The sequence below is a fragment of the Theileria equi genome (assembly GCF_000342415.1).
Source record: "Theileria equi strain WA chromosome 2 map unlocalized gcontig_1105316255037, whole genome shotgun sequence".
Lineage (NCBI taxonomy): Eukaryota > Apicomplexa > Aconoidasida > Piroplasmida > Theileriidae > Theileria > Theileria equi.
In genome coordinates this window covers 1,184,172-1,197,437 of record NW_004668230.1, presented here as the reverse complement: position 1 = coordinate 1,197,437, position 13,266 = coordinate 1,184,172, and the positions used below count along the sequence as shown (strand labels likewise).

General features: G+C 42.1%; 6 protein-coding genes across 6 annotated transcripts; 4 read left to right on the top strand and 2 right to left on the bottom strand.

Moving 5' to 3' along the window:
- Positions 1–394: 394 nt before the first annotated feature.
- On the top strand, positions 395–2,097 carry BEWA_039980 (signal recognition particle 54kDa protein 2, putative; the record flags this gene model as incomplete). The annotated part of the gene is made up of 5 exons (XM_004833355.1): positions 395–472; positions 575–727; positions 771–924; positions 959–1,838; positions 1,872–2,097. The coding sequence occupies 5 exons, from the start codon at positions 395–397 to the stop codon at positions 2,095–2,097; spliced, it is 1,491 nt and encodes a 496-aa protein (XP_004833412.1).
- Positions 2,098–2,369: 272 nt separating this feature from the next.
- Positions 2,370–3,489, top strand: BEWA_039970 (haloacid dehalogenase-like hydrolase family member protein). Its single transcript, XM_004833354.1, has one exon. It carries the CDS (start codon positions 2,381–2,383, stop codon positions 3,350–3,352), a length of 972 nt encoding a protein of 323 aa, XP_004833411.1. The 5' UTR covers positions 2,370–2,380; the 3' UTR covers positions 3,353–3,489.
- A 519-nt stretch (positions 3,490–4,008) lies between these two features.
- Positions 4,009–5,306, top strand: BEWA_039960 (signal peptide containing protein; the record flags this gene model as incomplete). The annotated part of the gene is made up of 2 exons (XM_004833353.1): positions 4,009–4,186; positions 4,243–5,306. The coding sequence occupies 2 exons, from the start codon at positions 4,009–4,011 to the stop codon at positions 5,304–5,306; spliced, it is 1,242 nt and encodes a 413-aa protein (XP_004833410.1).
- A 737-nt stretch (positions 5,307–6,043) lies between these two features.
- Positions 6,044–7,948, bottom strand: BEWA_039950 (hypothetical protein; the record flags this gene model as incomplete). Its single annotated transcript, XM_004833352.1, has 1 exon — positions 6,044–7,948. The coding sequence occupies one exon, from the start codon at positions 7,946–7,948 to the stop codon at positions 6,044–6,046; it is 1,905 nt and encodes a 634-aa protein (XP_004833409.1).
- Positions 7,949–8,426: 478 nt separating this feature from the next.
- BEWA_039940 (conserved hypothetical protein) lies at positions 8,427–11,942 on the top strand (the record flags this gene model as incomplete). Its single annotated transcript, XM_004833351.1, has 2 exons — positions 8,427–8,610; positions 11,182–11,942. 2 exons carry the CDS (start codon positions 8,427–8,429, stop codon positions 11,940–11,942), a joined length of 945 nt encoding a protein of 314 aa, XP_004833408.1.
- Positions 11,943–11,977: 35 nt separating this feature from the next.
- Positions 11,978–12,604, bottom strand: BEWA_039930 (conserved hypothetical protein; the record flags this gene model as incomplete). The annotated part of the gene is made up of 3 exons (XM_004833350.1): positions 11,978–12,320; positions 12,393–12,472; positions 12,509–12,604. The coding sequence occupies 3 exons, from the start codon at positions 12,602–12,604 to the stop codon at positions 11,978–11,980; spliced, it is 519 nt and encodes a 172-aa protein (XP_004833407.1).
- Positions 12,605–13,266: the final 662 nt, after the last annotated feature.

Below are 13,266 nucleotides of genomic sequence, written 5' to 3'. Positions count from 1 at the left end.
ACGCATAAAAAGACTCGAATTTGTGTTGAAAGCGAGCCTAAATACACAACCAAAATGTGTCGTTAGGTTGCGTATTCTTTTCGTCAACGTACTAACATCCTAACTCCTACATTATCCTATTCGATTATACATCTGTTTATTCCTTCGTATTCCGTGCTAAAGGCCTGCGCGTTCACCGATTGGCCAAGTATGCCTCTGCGGGCCAAACTCGAGGGTATGGAGTCTCAATACGGAGCATGTAGCGCTGCGATATGTACACCTCGCAAAGAATAACTAAACTGTGGAAATTTCTACTTTACAAACTGACGTTTGAGAGGCTGAGGCTCATGTAGGGAGTACGAGGGCAGTCAGTTGCTATTTACGACGCATACACTATGATGTAGAGTATTTAAAGATGGTTCTGGCAGAGCTGAGTACGCAAATAACTCAAGCCTTTCGCAAATTACACGCCACAACTGTAATTAGTGAAGCGGTACGTCATTTTGTCAATTTCTATGGAATTTACGAATCTAACTCCCGTCTGTGCGTCATATCTCCACTTGAAACTCCGTAAAGGTTTTAATTTGCGTTTTAGGTGATTGAGGAGGTGATTGGGGATATCGTAAGGGCGTTATTGCTGGCAGATGTCAACGTTAAGCTCGTCCACAAGCTCCGGGAGAATGTCAAGAGGCTCAATAAGAACAACGCAGACATGATCGGCGCAAACAAGCGCCGATACCTGCAAAAGGTGGGTTTGGAAGCTCCAGCTTTGTCCGTCATACGACATACAGATTGTGGTTGACGAGCTCGTCTCCATGTTAACGACCGAAAAGAAGCCATTCGAACCTAAAAAGGGAAGGCCTAACGTAATCATGTTTGTCGGACTCCAGGGTGCTGGAAAAACAACCAGCTGTACAAAGTTTGCCTATCATTATCAGAGAAAGGGTGCGTTGTTTGCGATAAATACATCGTCATGTAGGTTGGAGAACTGCCTTGATTTGCGCTGATACATTTCGTGCGGGTGCCTTTGATCAGCTTAAACAAAATGCGGCCAAGGTCAAGATTTCCTTCTTTGGAAGTTATAGTGAAGCTAACCCTGCCAAGGTTGCCGCTGATGGTGTGGCCCGTTTCAAGGCTGAAAAATACGATATGATCATCGTCGATACCTCGGGTCGTCACAAACAGGAGGATGCACTATTTGAAGAAATGAAACTTATCCATGATGCGGTACAACCAGACGAAGTTATTTTTGTCATGGACAGTCATATCGGACAGGCTTGCTATGATCAAGCCGCAGCATTCAATAAGGCGGTTGACGTCGGATCCGTTATCATCACAAAGCTAGATGGGCACGCCAAAGGTGGTGGAGCGCTATCGGCAGTTGCTGCGACAAACTCTCCTATAATTTTCATCGGTACAGGAGAGCATTTTGATGACTTTGAACAATTTGAAGCAAAGTCTTTTATATCCCGGCTTTTGGGATTTGGAGACATAAACGGTCTCGTAAACACTCTAAAGGATGTAATGAATTTGGACGAGAAACCCGATTTAATGGAACGCCTCGTAAACGCCAAATTCACCATTAGAGATATGTACGATCAATTTCAAAGTTTGCTAAAAATGGGACCTGTGGGAAAGGTCATGTCCATGTTACCAGGAATACCTCCCGAACTTTTAGCAGCAGGGAGGGAACAGGAAGGAGTGGCTAGAATCAAGAGATTTATGATCATTATGGACTCCATGACTGACGAAGAGCTGGACTGCATAAAGCCAGTCACAGAGAGCAGAGTCTTGAGAATTGCCAAAGGGTCTGGATCACACCCCGCCGAGGTTGTCATGCTAGTGGATCAACATAAACTGTAAGTTTTGCCCATAATTTACAATGTCGATAGGTTACAAAAAATGGTTGGAGGCATGGGAAAAATGGGTTTAACAAAAGATACTGCAATGCAGAATATGTTGAGGAATCCAAACCAAATGTTGAGCAAGATGCAAAATTTCCTAGACCCAAGACTGTTGCAACAAATGGGAGGACCCGGTACAATTATGAAACTCATGAAGGAGTTTTCACAAAATGACGAATTGGGTGCTTTTATGAAGCAAGGATTTAAGAGGTGATGTTTTGTTTTGTCTACATGTGTTGCTACACTTTAGTTGCAGTTCCGTTTGGGTAGAGTATTTTAGGATTCTGTAGTTGGTGCATTGTAGTATCGAGAGTATACTGCAACACATTTAGTCGGGAAAGATCCCGTGAAAACTATACACTTCATTAGTTTTGCCCCCCAAGTTTCGCATCGTAAAGCCTCCATTTAGACTCTTGGTTTAGGTCCTATTGCATACGATTGACCTGACCCCATCCTACTCGTTCATTCCTCTCTATACCTCCATTCATAGTCATATTATGAAGAGTTGCATCTTCGTATACCTTGTATTTGCGTACAGGGTAGTCTCATCTGGCGATGTAGACGAGGAATATGGACGGGGGATATCTTCTTCATATTCCGCACCTCCTCAGACATGTACTCTTCCGACATTTAGAAGTACTTTGGAGTTCGTAAAGCCGGAGCAACCACCAAAACTATTCGGAATAGACTTTGATGAGACATTTTACAGCCTCCATGACAAGGATGCATTCAAGAAGAACGTCGAGGCTTTCGCAGAAGCCAAGAAGAAGGAGTTTATTCCGTTCTTTTGCACGGGAAGATCGAGGGACGCAACCTTTAGGCTCGTTGGAGATAATTTTGTGACAGAAACCAACTACAACGGCTACCCCGGTGTATACCAGAATGGAGCCTTAGTGTACGATGAGAATGGCAATGTAATATATTCACAACCACTTTCCAAGGAGTTCATTAGAAAGACCTGCGAGTTGGTAACTTCAAATCCATCAACTGGAGCTGTATTATTTACCAGGGATGGGTACTATTCACCAGCCAAAGTTACGGATCCAATGTCAAGGTACATACAAGAAAGAGAACTTCCGGATCCAGAGATTAAAACTACAGAGGAAATTGTAGAATTAGAGATATACAAGATTTATTTAGCCGCTAACCATCTAGACTTTCCAGGTTTTGAGCAAGGGAAGGACTATGTCGCAAAGGTCGATCTTCCCGGATCCTGGGATATAGGCTCTGGAGACCTAAATAAAGCCCTTGGTCTCAAGAAGCTCATGGAGCACTATGGCATTCCTCCAGAGGAGTGCGCATTTATAGGCAACGGTGATAATGATATCGAAGCTATGGAGCTTTCTAACCTCTCATTCGCAGTTGGAAATGCACCCGCTGAAGTTAAGAAGCATGCAAAGATTGTGCTGGACAAAACCTGTGACCAAGGAGCAGTTGCAGAGGCCCTAGGACTTGTCTATTCTTTATAGAGTGTTCAATATCATCTACATCTAGTAGACGGTATTGATGATACATGTACACTAAATTTCGCGGGAGGCAAAGATCACATGTAATTTATAAATAGTAATAAAGCGTACCACCAAGTTTCATCCTCAGAGCGGGATGTATTTTCTAAATTGTCACAATAAACTTGTTCTTGTAACTCAGTCATTGCATTCGGGCTAATTAGGCAGGCCGTAACATGACGGCTTCGTGGTAGGTTAAACGTTATCCTTAACAGTTTAATACTCTGAAACATCGAATAGATGCCCGCAGAGCTAAATGTCAGTCCACAAATCATCTTCCCAAGTGAAGGAATGAAGAGACTGGAATTTGGATTAGAAGACCGACCAATTAATGCTCCTGTGGAATACTCGCAAGTTAAACCTGTGTAACCTTATAAATTCCCCTTGTTTGAAGAAAGGAGAGAATATGCACAACGAGACAAATGTGTCTCAAGAGAGGATTCCTGAGAGTTGGTACCACTAGGAGGAGACCATTAATCTCCCACACGATTGGCACAGATATTCTCCGTCAAAGCCTCTCATAAAGTATAAAGAAATGGCCCAGAATATACGGAAGATCTCACACATTAAGAGACCCCATGAGGGCTCAGATCTCTTCCCTTAGTCACCGATTTACCGCGATGAAAGCTTCGGTTCTTCTCTTGTTGGTTCTGGGAATTTGTAACTCGCTAGGTAGTGATCAGGTCCCGGAAGAGGTGGGAGGAAGAGATTTGGCCAAGGAAGAAGAAAATGTCGACTCGACTTCTTCCTCCACCCAAAACCTCAGAGGAAAACCAGTTCCAGATCAAGCCAATGGCGGTAAGTCTAGTCCTTTCTAATCCTTGTCCTTAGGTTCTGCGGAAGGTCATGTACAGTCAGGGATGGAGGAGAATCTCAGCCCTCAGTTTTGACAGATGCTCTCAATAGCGTATTGAATTATGGCAAATCATTGTTAGCATCCAGTACACCAGAGACTAACGACAAGGCAACTCCAGAGAAATCCACATCTGAGAACGATGGAGATGTTGCTACTAAACCTGAAGGCGAAGAAGAAAAAGCCAAGGAAGACCATGGCACTGAACCTGTTACTGACCCTCAAGCTGGAGGTTTGCTATATTCCGGGGCCTCCAGTCTCTGGGAAGTTGGCAAATCGGCCGTAGACTATGCTTCGCCGCCTCTATCATACGCCTATAATCAAGCGGCTGCTGGCATGCAGTGCGCTTCGGATTACCTAGAGGTAAAGGCTCCGACTTTGCACAGTGGACTTTCATTCACTGGTGGTCTGGTGTCGACTGGTGCTGGTTATTTAGGACAGGGAGTTGCCTTGGCAACAAAGGGAGTGATTTATGCTGCCCCGGTGGTTATAAATGGAGCATGGTCTGCTGGAGAGGCTACTTACAATGCGGGTGTAGCCGCTGCGAATTACGTCTATGAAAATGCTCCAACGGCCACTAGTACCGCTATTGATGGAGCATATTATGCCGGGAAAGTCACCTATGATACCGTTGCAAATGTTGCAAATTATGTTGGCGATAAATTCCCGATAACTAGGAGCGCTGTCAATGGAATATGGTGTGCCGGAGAGACGGTTTTTAATGCAGGTGCAACAGCCGGAACTTTTGTAGGATCATGCTTTTCATCGGCATATAAATACATGAGTGGAACACCAACTCCTGAAGTCACAGGTCAAAATTCAGAAGCCAAAGAGGACGGTACTCTCAAGGTTCCAGAAGAGAAGGAGCTAGAAAAATCTCAAGAAGCTAAAACTTCTGAAGGAGGAACTGCTCCTGGCAATAATAGTCCCAGTGGTACTGGTAATGTTGGAACTGGAGTAGCTATGGCCTCTGCTATTCCCTCCGCCTCTAGCGTCATAGGAAGTGCAACTTCGTTGGTTTCTAGTGCTTGGGGAAGTGTAAGTAATTGGATATCGGGAAAGTAAAAGGTTTATATTGAAATTTAGTACTCGAGAGTTTTAAAGATTTAAATGCAGTTGGTTTTATTGCCATTGGCATAATTTTTAAATGTAGCCCTTGCACTTTATCTATTGACAGTTTTGTGAAATGGGTGCTTTAAACTGTGCATGCAGTCTACAATGTGCAGGTTTACCGTCTTGTATAGTGACTTGGAGCGGTCTATAGATGATACTCCTTTCGGCACTTTATCCCTATTCTCTACTCAATAATCCACATTATGCCTATTATAGATTCACCCTGGTACATTAGACTCACTGGTAATCTTGGTACTGTATGAGAGGGAGACTACTGACTCAACATGGTACCATTGAATCACCAGTGTACGGAGGAACAAGAGTAGGATCATGAGTCAACAAAAGAGTGTCTAGAGGATCATCATGGATCCAGTAGAATATTCTCAAATTGACCCTTTACTTTAATGCACAAAAGTCATTGGGTTCTATACATACACTCTTTTACTCCATGCATTAGTCCCTGTTTGAAACAAGGATCTCTAATGTTAAATTGGCTCAAGAATGGCTTGCTTCTCGTTCACTTCATTTTTTACATAGATTAATATGTATAACATATGCACATTCTGCCAATTATATGTGAACATTCCCTCTACCCTTGGTAGGTAATAGAGACTCCTCTTTAAACGTGCGACTCAGTTTTATCAATGAATGCAATGCACCGTTACAGCCCAAATCTGGGTCACATCATCCTAGTGTTCTGGTACAGCAAGTGTGTATTTGGGATACTCCATAAACATATAGTCTCCAGAGGAGATTGCGTCGCTATCTTGGATAAAAATGCAAAGCCATTCACATGCTCGTTCTACAGCATCATCAAACCCCAAGAGTGTGACGATGCTTTCACGTATATTTCCAAGTTCAAAGTTTTGCTTCCCAGCTATAATATCAACCCCAGAGGTGTTTCTTAGCTGCATGCATCGTTTTCCGGCATTTTGAAGTAATACCCGTTTCCTGTCTACGGGAACTACAAGGTTTAGTTCAAACTTTACCCTGAGAGTGTGCCCATTAACAATCCTTGTCGATTCTTGGTCCAATGCTAACATGTCATCCTGAATGATTCTGTAAAGCGGCCTCAGAGCATACAAAATATGTACCAGTGGGCCATCAAACAAGAGAGTTGTATTTGTCCTATGGCATGGATATCCGACCCCTGTGAAATCCCCTCGTATACCTCTCCCAGATTGCGTTAATCTGAACCTATACTTTTCCTGCAGCATCTTTAAATGCGTCCCATTCTTTCCAATATATAAACCAGCCACTGCATGGTTTACCACTACCTTTAAAAGGCAGTTGCATGTCACCCTTGAGGCGAGTGGAAATGTGTATGTGGAGGATAATGCATGCGGAGTCTCCGCAGAAGATGGATCCACAGTATAACTGCCTTTTGTCCTTTCTTCGTCTTCTATACTCTGGATGATTCCCCCGGAAACGGTTATGCTCTCTATTTCCACAGTTTTCATCCTTCTAGTTTCCTGTGGAGTTTCCACAGAGTACAGACAACTTATTGGCAACTGAAGAGATTCCACAGAACTTGGATCCTCAGGGTTATTGATATTTGATGCTTGGAATGGAGACTCCATAAATTCCTCTGCATGCAATGAACTAGAGTGCCTGTAACACTTTGAACCTTGCAGCATGATCGTGTAATCTGGCATTGACGTACAAGTTTCCATATTCCTTAAAATCTCCATTGCGCAGTTTATATTCGATTCAGAGTTGGTCATGGGAACATTCTCTGTATCCATACAGCAAGGAGAATCTATGCAAGCATATCTCTTGTGCTCGTCAACAAAGTGCTTGTACCATGAAATCATACTCTGTACCCTCTCTAGGGTTCCATAGGAACTTTTGAAGTCGGTAATGACTTTGGAAAGTGTGGAATATATGGAAGCCAAAAGAGGTATAACATGCGTGGATTCGTGAGCAATACTTGGGTAATAGGAACAGTCATTATAATTTGCAAAGTTTGTTGCATCCGCACCATCTCTGTAATCACTCATATATGGCTTGTATCCCTCTGCTGAAATGCACTCCGCGGTGAATATTCTGCAGGGTTTGTATTCATGTGTTGGTGTTTGGGCAGATTTGTCAACTTTGAACATTTCACTGTCCAAAGATTTAGTCTTGTATAGTACATTGTCAATAGATTCATCATCACACCCTATATTGTAAACAAACTCGTTCTTGTACTTTATTTCCTTGTCCGACTCACAAGTATGCATGTTATTTTTATTTGACTCATGAGTGCACATTTTATCATTATCACCATGCAAATTGTCTACCTTATCATCGGATGACTTCTCAAACTTTGCGTTTCTATCTTCTTGAGACTTTACATCATAATCCGGCTCATTTGTGCTCATGGCTTTGCACACTGGTTCATCTATGCACTTTATCTCTCCTTTTGAATCACAGGTGACCAAAGAGGCTTTGGTTGGATCATTCATCCTCCCGTCTTCACAAGTTCTCTTTCCTCCATTATGCATCTCCATACCACCGTTTGCCTTAATCTCATTGACGGTTCCAACTACTGCTTTATGACTGTCCTTTTTGGATTCAATCATTGCGTCTAAAGTAGCAGCGGTTATCTCCATTATATATCGACTACAAAACTACATGAAAAATTACCAATTCGTATATTACATGAATGTATAAAGTGACAAGAGCAGAGATACAGCCAGGAGTCAAAATGGCTAGACATTTTCATTTATACAACTAGCTACCCTGCTGTCTAGACAACTAGCCACTATTTTGGCATCTTACGGTTACCTTGGACTCTAGAGAGGATTGGAATCGTTTGCTTGACGTATAACTCGAGATTAAGGACAGAATCAGTCGTTACTGGAGCTTCCGTGTCTAGTGGACGGACCTGAGGGCTATTGGTGCCCCCTGCGGAACTTTTGGACATGAAAGGAAGAATTTTGTGCCATTTTGGAAAATGTGTGCCTCTGTGGCCCCTTTGGACGCCCGGCCAACTGCAGGCCACACACTTGGCCTGGCAGAGAAAATTCTCGGGGAATTTTCCTCGCAGCGCAACATCAAATTTAATTATCGCAAAATGTGACGATTGAGATGGGAATTAGCTCGTTGATTCCCTATATAACCTCCAAATATCCATCTCTCATCGTGGCAAGTACCTCTTTTGAGTACCTGGCTGGAAGACAGATTTTTATCGACTGCAATTCGGTCCTACGAAGGTCACTTTACGGTGCACTTAACAAGACCCTGGAACATCGACGCTCTCACTATCTACGAGGTAAGTTGAATGCGGAGTATACGAGTGAAACGAGTATGCGGAGCCTGAGCGACTAGCAGGAGCTCTTCCTACTAGTGGGATTATCACTGTGCAAGTACTACTGTAAGGAGTACTGAAACAGGTGACCTACCGACGTCAACGACTAGGTAGTATATCACTATGGAATGAGTGTAATGAATGGGCGACCAACGGGAGCTTAAAGAACAGTGATGGAGACTCTATTAGCCTAGTGAATAGAGGAGAAGTGGCAAGCATACGCAGTATATGAGTCTGAATTGTCAGTTGCTCTTACTCCAGTAGACTCTTTAGAGACTCTCTTACTCTACTAGTGGTACTACTGGACGACCAAATGGAGTCTCTAGAATAAGGATGGATGATGGATTACTACTATGGAATGAGTGGAAGAGTGGTGCAAATTCATCCTCAGATGAATGAGTTATCATTATGGTATGCCAAGCATCGAGTTGTATAATGCAAGAATAGCAGTATGGGAGCTTTTCATGAGTGGACTGTGTTATGGACTCGGTGGAAGTTTATGGAGAGTGGATAGACCTCGAAGTTGTATCGACTGACGTGAGTGTTGATTGTACTACTGAAGACTCTGTTGATAGTTGTTCATCTTGTTCTGTGGACACCCTCTGACGGTGAGCTAGTTGTGAGGGAGGATGAATGAATGGTTGTCTAAAATGGGAGTGCTTAACGGGGGATGGGTGAGAATCTGAGAATGGAGATAATTTAGTCACTACTTGGCCCTCTTAGGCTGTAGTCCGGAATGACTCAATCTCCACCAGGCGTTATCATAAACACAAGCAAGGATGTTCCTTACGGAGAAGTAACGGGAACTTCCATAACATATGGAGGGCCTGATGACAATGATGTTAGTCTTACTAAGGAAGAGTATCCGCGAGTCACTGGCTTTGTAAAACTCACACATATTAAAAGTGGTGCTAAAAGTGGAGAGACTTTCACAGTAGCACAGGTGATATTTGGAGGTGGTAAAGTTTCAGATATTGAAACAATTGCAAATATCAAACATCTGGCGGTGTGGTACTGGTCTGGAGACACCTCCATGAAGAATCCCCTTCTTATAGAGGTCTGGAAAGAGGATGGTGATTATGATTATTACTACAACAGGGGAAATGGTAGCCCTAAATGGAGCCCACTAAAGAAAGATTTTAAACCTCCACTCACTGGTAAAGCTCTTGAGAAGGAGCTTGACAAACTCAATTGTTTACTCAATAGCGCAGTCACCATAGATCTTAGAAAAACCAATTCTAAGACTAATACAAAAAAGAGGTACTGTTGTAGTAGAAGGCATTGTAAAGAAAAGGGTGGAAAGGTCACTGTTAAGAAAAAGACTGTTTCCTGTGCACATAGGAACTCAAACTCCATTCCATATCACAAACATGAGATTGATGTTGGATCTAAACTATCAGGAATTAGGTTATATCATAGTGGTGACAATAATCAAAGAGGACGTATTAAATTCCCAACTCAGGAGCCAGTTACCGTATATGCATTTTACTGTAAGGATAGTACTCCAAAACTGATATATCTTCACCCCCTGGGAAAGTGGTTCCAGAGGCCTACTACTGGTAACAATCAATGGGAAGATGTCTTCGGTCTCCCTAACATAACACCCGAGCATTTCAGTAACCTTGAGTGTGATAAATGGAATGATCTTGTGAGGGAACTAAATAGCTCTAAATGTAACGACTTGGAAGAATGTACTCTTGGTCCGGAACATCTTGGACAGAATGGAGTTCAACATGAAGAATCCGAAGAAACCAGTGGTGATGTTGACGAAGAAGAAGAAAATGATGAGGAAGAAGACAAAGGTGCTAGAGGTTGTGGTGGAACTGAAGTCGAAAAGGATCTTGGTAAACCATATCCTGCTCCTCTTCAAGAAGCTAAAGCTGCTGCTCAATCCTCACTCTCAGGCTCTCTTCCTCAAGAAAACCGTCATGGAGCTGGACCTTCTCCAGCCTATAAAGCTACTGATAACACTTCTGGCTCTAATCCTGGTATAGCTATAGGAGTTCCCGCTGGCATTCTTACAACTTCTGCCTTGGCTTGTTTCACTGGTTGGAAACTTTATAATCGCTTTAAAGGAGATCCTTGGGTTAGACAGATTTAATATCTATGAATGCTGAAAAGAGTGCTAGAGTGGTAGATTTTGGAATAGAGGACTGTAGGTTATCTGAAAATAGGTGACTAACAAGCCTGTATCACATAACAAGTTATGTTAATGCATGAATAGTCTGTCTACTCTTGACAAATCCTTCAAGATTTATTTTGACATTGTTATCTTGTTGATGCAAATGGATACTGAGTAGGTGGTCTAATAGACTGATGCTATGGAAGGATACTATGTGAGATGGAGTATACTAAGGAAAATCTCTAGGAGCATTTAAGCTACCTTTGAAACTATATTTGATTAATCTACCACATTGAAACCACAAATACTCTCACTCCCCTTTGGTTATGCTCAATATCTTGGACAACTCTCCCATTTTCCATACATATTTATAAAACATTTTCTCTTGCCTTCACGACACATTTATATTATAGGCACAAAGCATATAGATATTAAAGCCCTGCGTGGCCACATTCTAAATTTCGCGGCTAGACCTTTGATGCTTTTAAATTCAGCCTTAAGCAAAATTAGTGACATTGAAGTGGTGTTTGTGATCGGATCGTTGCCTCCTTTCAGATCAAAGTCATACGTTAATGTACTAGATACAAAAGATAGCCGGATCCTTTCTGCACTAGTGGATCATTTTGAAGGCAGGAGTGAGTATAAACTCTGTATAGGCCTAAGACAAGAAGACGTACTTACAATATCTGAAAGATTGATGGATAGACGTGCAAAGGTGAAAATTAGAGAAGATAACATAGGAAGACGATGTGTTGAATTTTGTTCAAGCCCTTCAAGTTATGTTTTATCTGACGATACTGATGTTATCGCATTTGGGGCCCCCAACGTTATAAGAAATTATTTAGGAAAGACCAAATGTAGTTGTATTAACCATCGAGATCTACTAAACGCGATGGAATTAACCAGAGCCCAGTTTATAGACTACTGTATCCTTTCTGGATACAAGGACTTCAAAGTACCGGAAATTTATCCTGGAAGAGCTCACGAGATTATAAAGCGTTTTAAAACTCTGGAAGACTTTTTTTCATCTTCATTTTACGTCACTCTTTTCAATTCGAAAACTGGAACAGCGTTACTCAAGGCTCACAATATGAACCTTGACGAATATACTCAACAGGTTTTAAATTTTAAAGCTCTTAGAGAGGAGCTAGACATCCACAAGGATTTTTATTGACATTTTCATGTCACTTGTAAAATTTACAATTTCCTTCATATTGGCCAAAATTTTATTATAAATTGTCTGGCATGACCTCTAGACCTGCTTTTTATTGTGAATGGTTTTGCAATGTCTGAAAGGTGTGAATATACGATATCGATTTGTCTTGGTAATGCAGAGTGTATGGCTTCTATCACTTTGTCCGTTTGGGTTTTTGTAGTTTTCCCCTGTTTCGTGTAGATTACAACTTCTACTCTATGTCCGGATTTGATAAAGTCTCTGGCAGTTTGAATTTTTCTCGAAAAGTCTGATCCTTGACAATCTCCAGAGATTTGAATGACTTTAGACTTTAGCATCGGATCGAATGAGAAGACATAATCCGAGTCATCGAGTTGCCTATATGGATTGTGATTGGTATGTACGTGAATGATGGAGATGTGCAATGGCTTTGCCATCAAAATCGCTTACCCTGTGCTGTTACTGGGTGGACCCATGACGCCGTTTGGATCAGAATCCGGTCCTTTGACTACTCCAGACCCATTATTATCCTATAAAGTCCATATTTCACAAATGTGTACATTTACTTTGCCAACGTCGATGCTGGAGCTGAAACCCCGGCGATTCTTGCCAAACCCTGCGATATTCCTGGAGATTAAACGTCCAATGAGAAAAAAGTACATATTTGTCCCGAGAATGCCAACCAAAGACCACAAAATTGGCACTGGGAAGAACCTCATGTGGGAGGTGTGGCCCTTTTCGGCTTTCAGCCACAAGAAAGAAAATCCCGTGGAATTTTTGCACATCCTCACAATTTTTCATTCATTTAGTGTAAAGAATGAGGATAGGCCCATAGCCATGGATGTCTATAGTTTGTCTTTTCCAGTGTGTACTCGGTGACTATATGTACATTTGAATGAGAGGATGGAGACTTGGCAAAGGTTTGCATGGGAATTTCTCATTGGCTAATCACCGGAACTTGTCATAGGGAGAGTGGAAGGAATAGAAGGGTTGGCAGTGTTATTTCATGAGAAGTCTGGTGGTTGTTACTACTGATGGAGAGAAATGATATTATTGTCCAGGGAAGAGTGGATGTAACGAGTTGGTAGGTGGATCTCTTAATAAGGACATGTATATTACTGAAGGTGACCTACAGAACCTACTTACTAAGGCTGGTAAACAAGGTGGACTAGAAAAGGATTGTTTTCAGAAGAATCTTAATCAGGATGGTGCTTGTCCTTGTAGAGACCATTGTTACAGCTCCTCTAAGACAGGTCTCCGTACTTATACCACTGTTCACTACCTTTCAAAGAAACATACAGTTTGTCTAGACCTCAAGAATATC

What these genes read in the sequence shown, in the direction of transcription:
- BEWA_039970 (XM_004833354.1), top strand. Translation starts at nt 2,381, where the DNA reads ATGAAGAGTTGCATCTTCGTATACCTTGTATTTGCGTACAGGGTAGTC.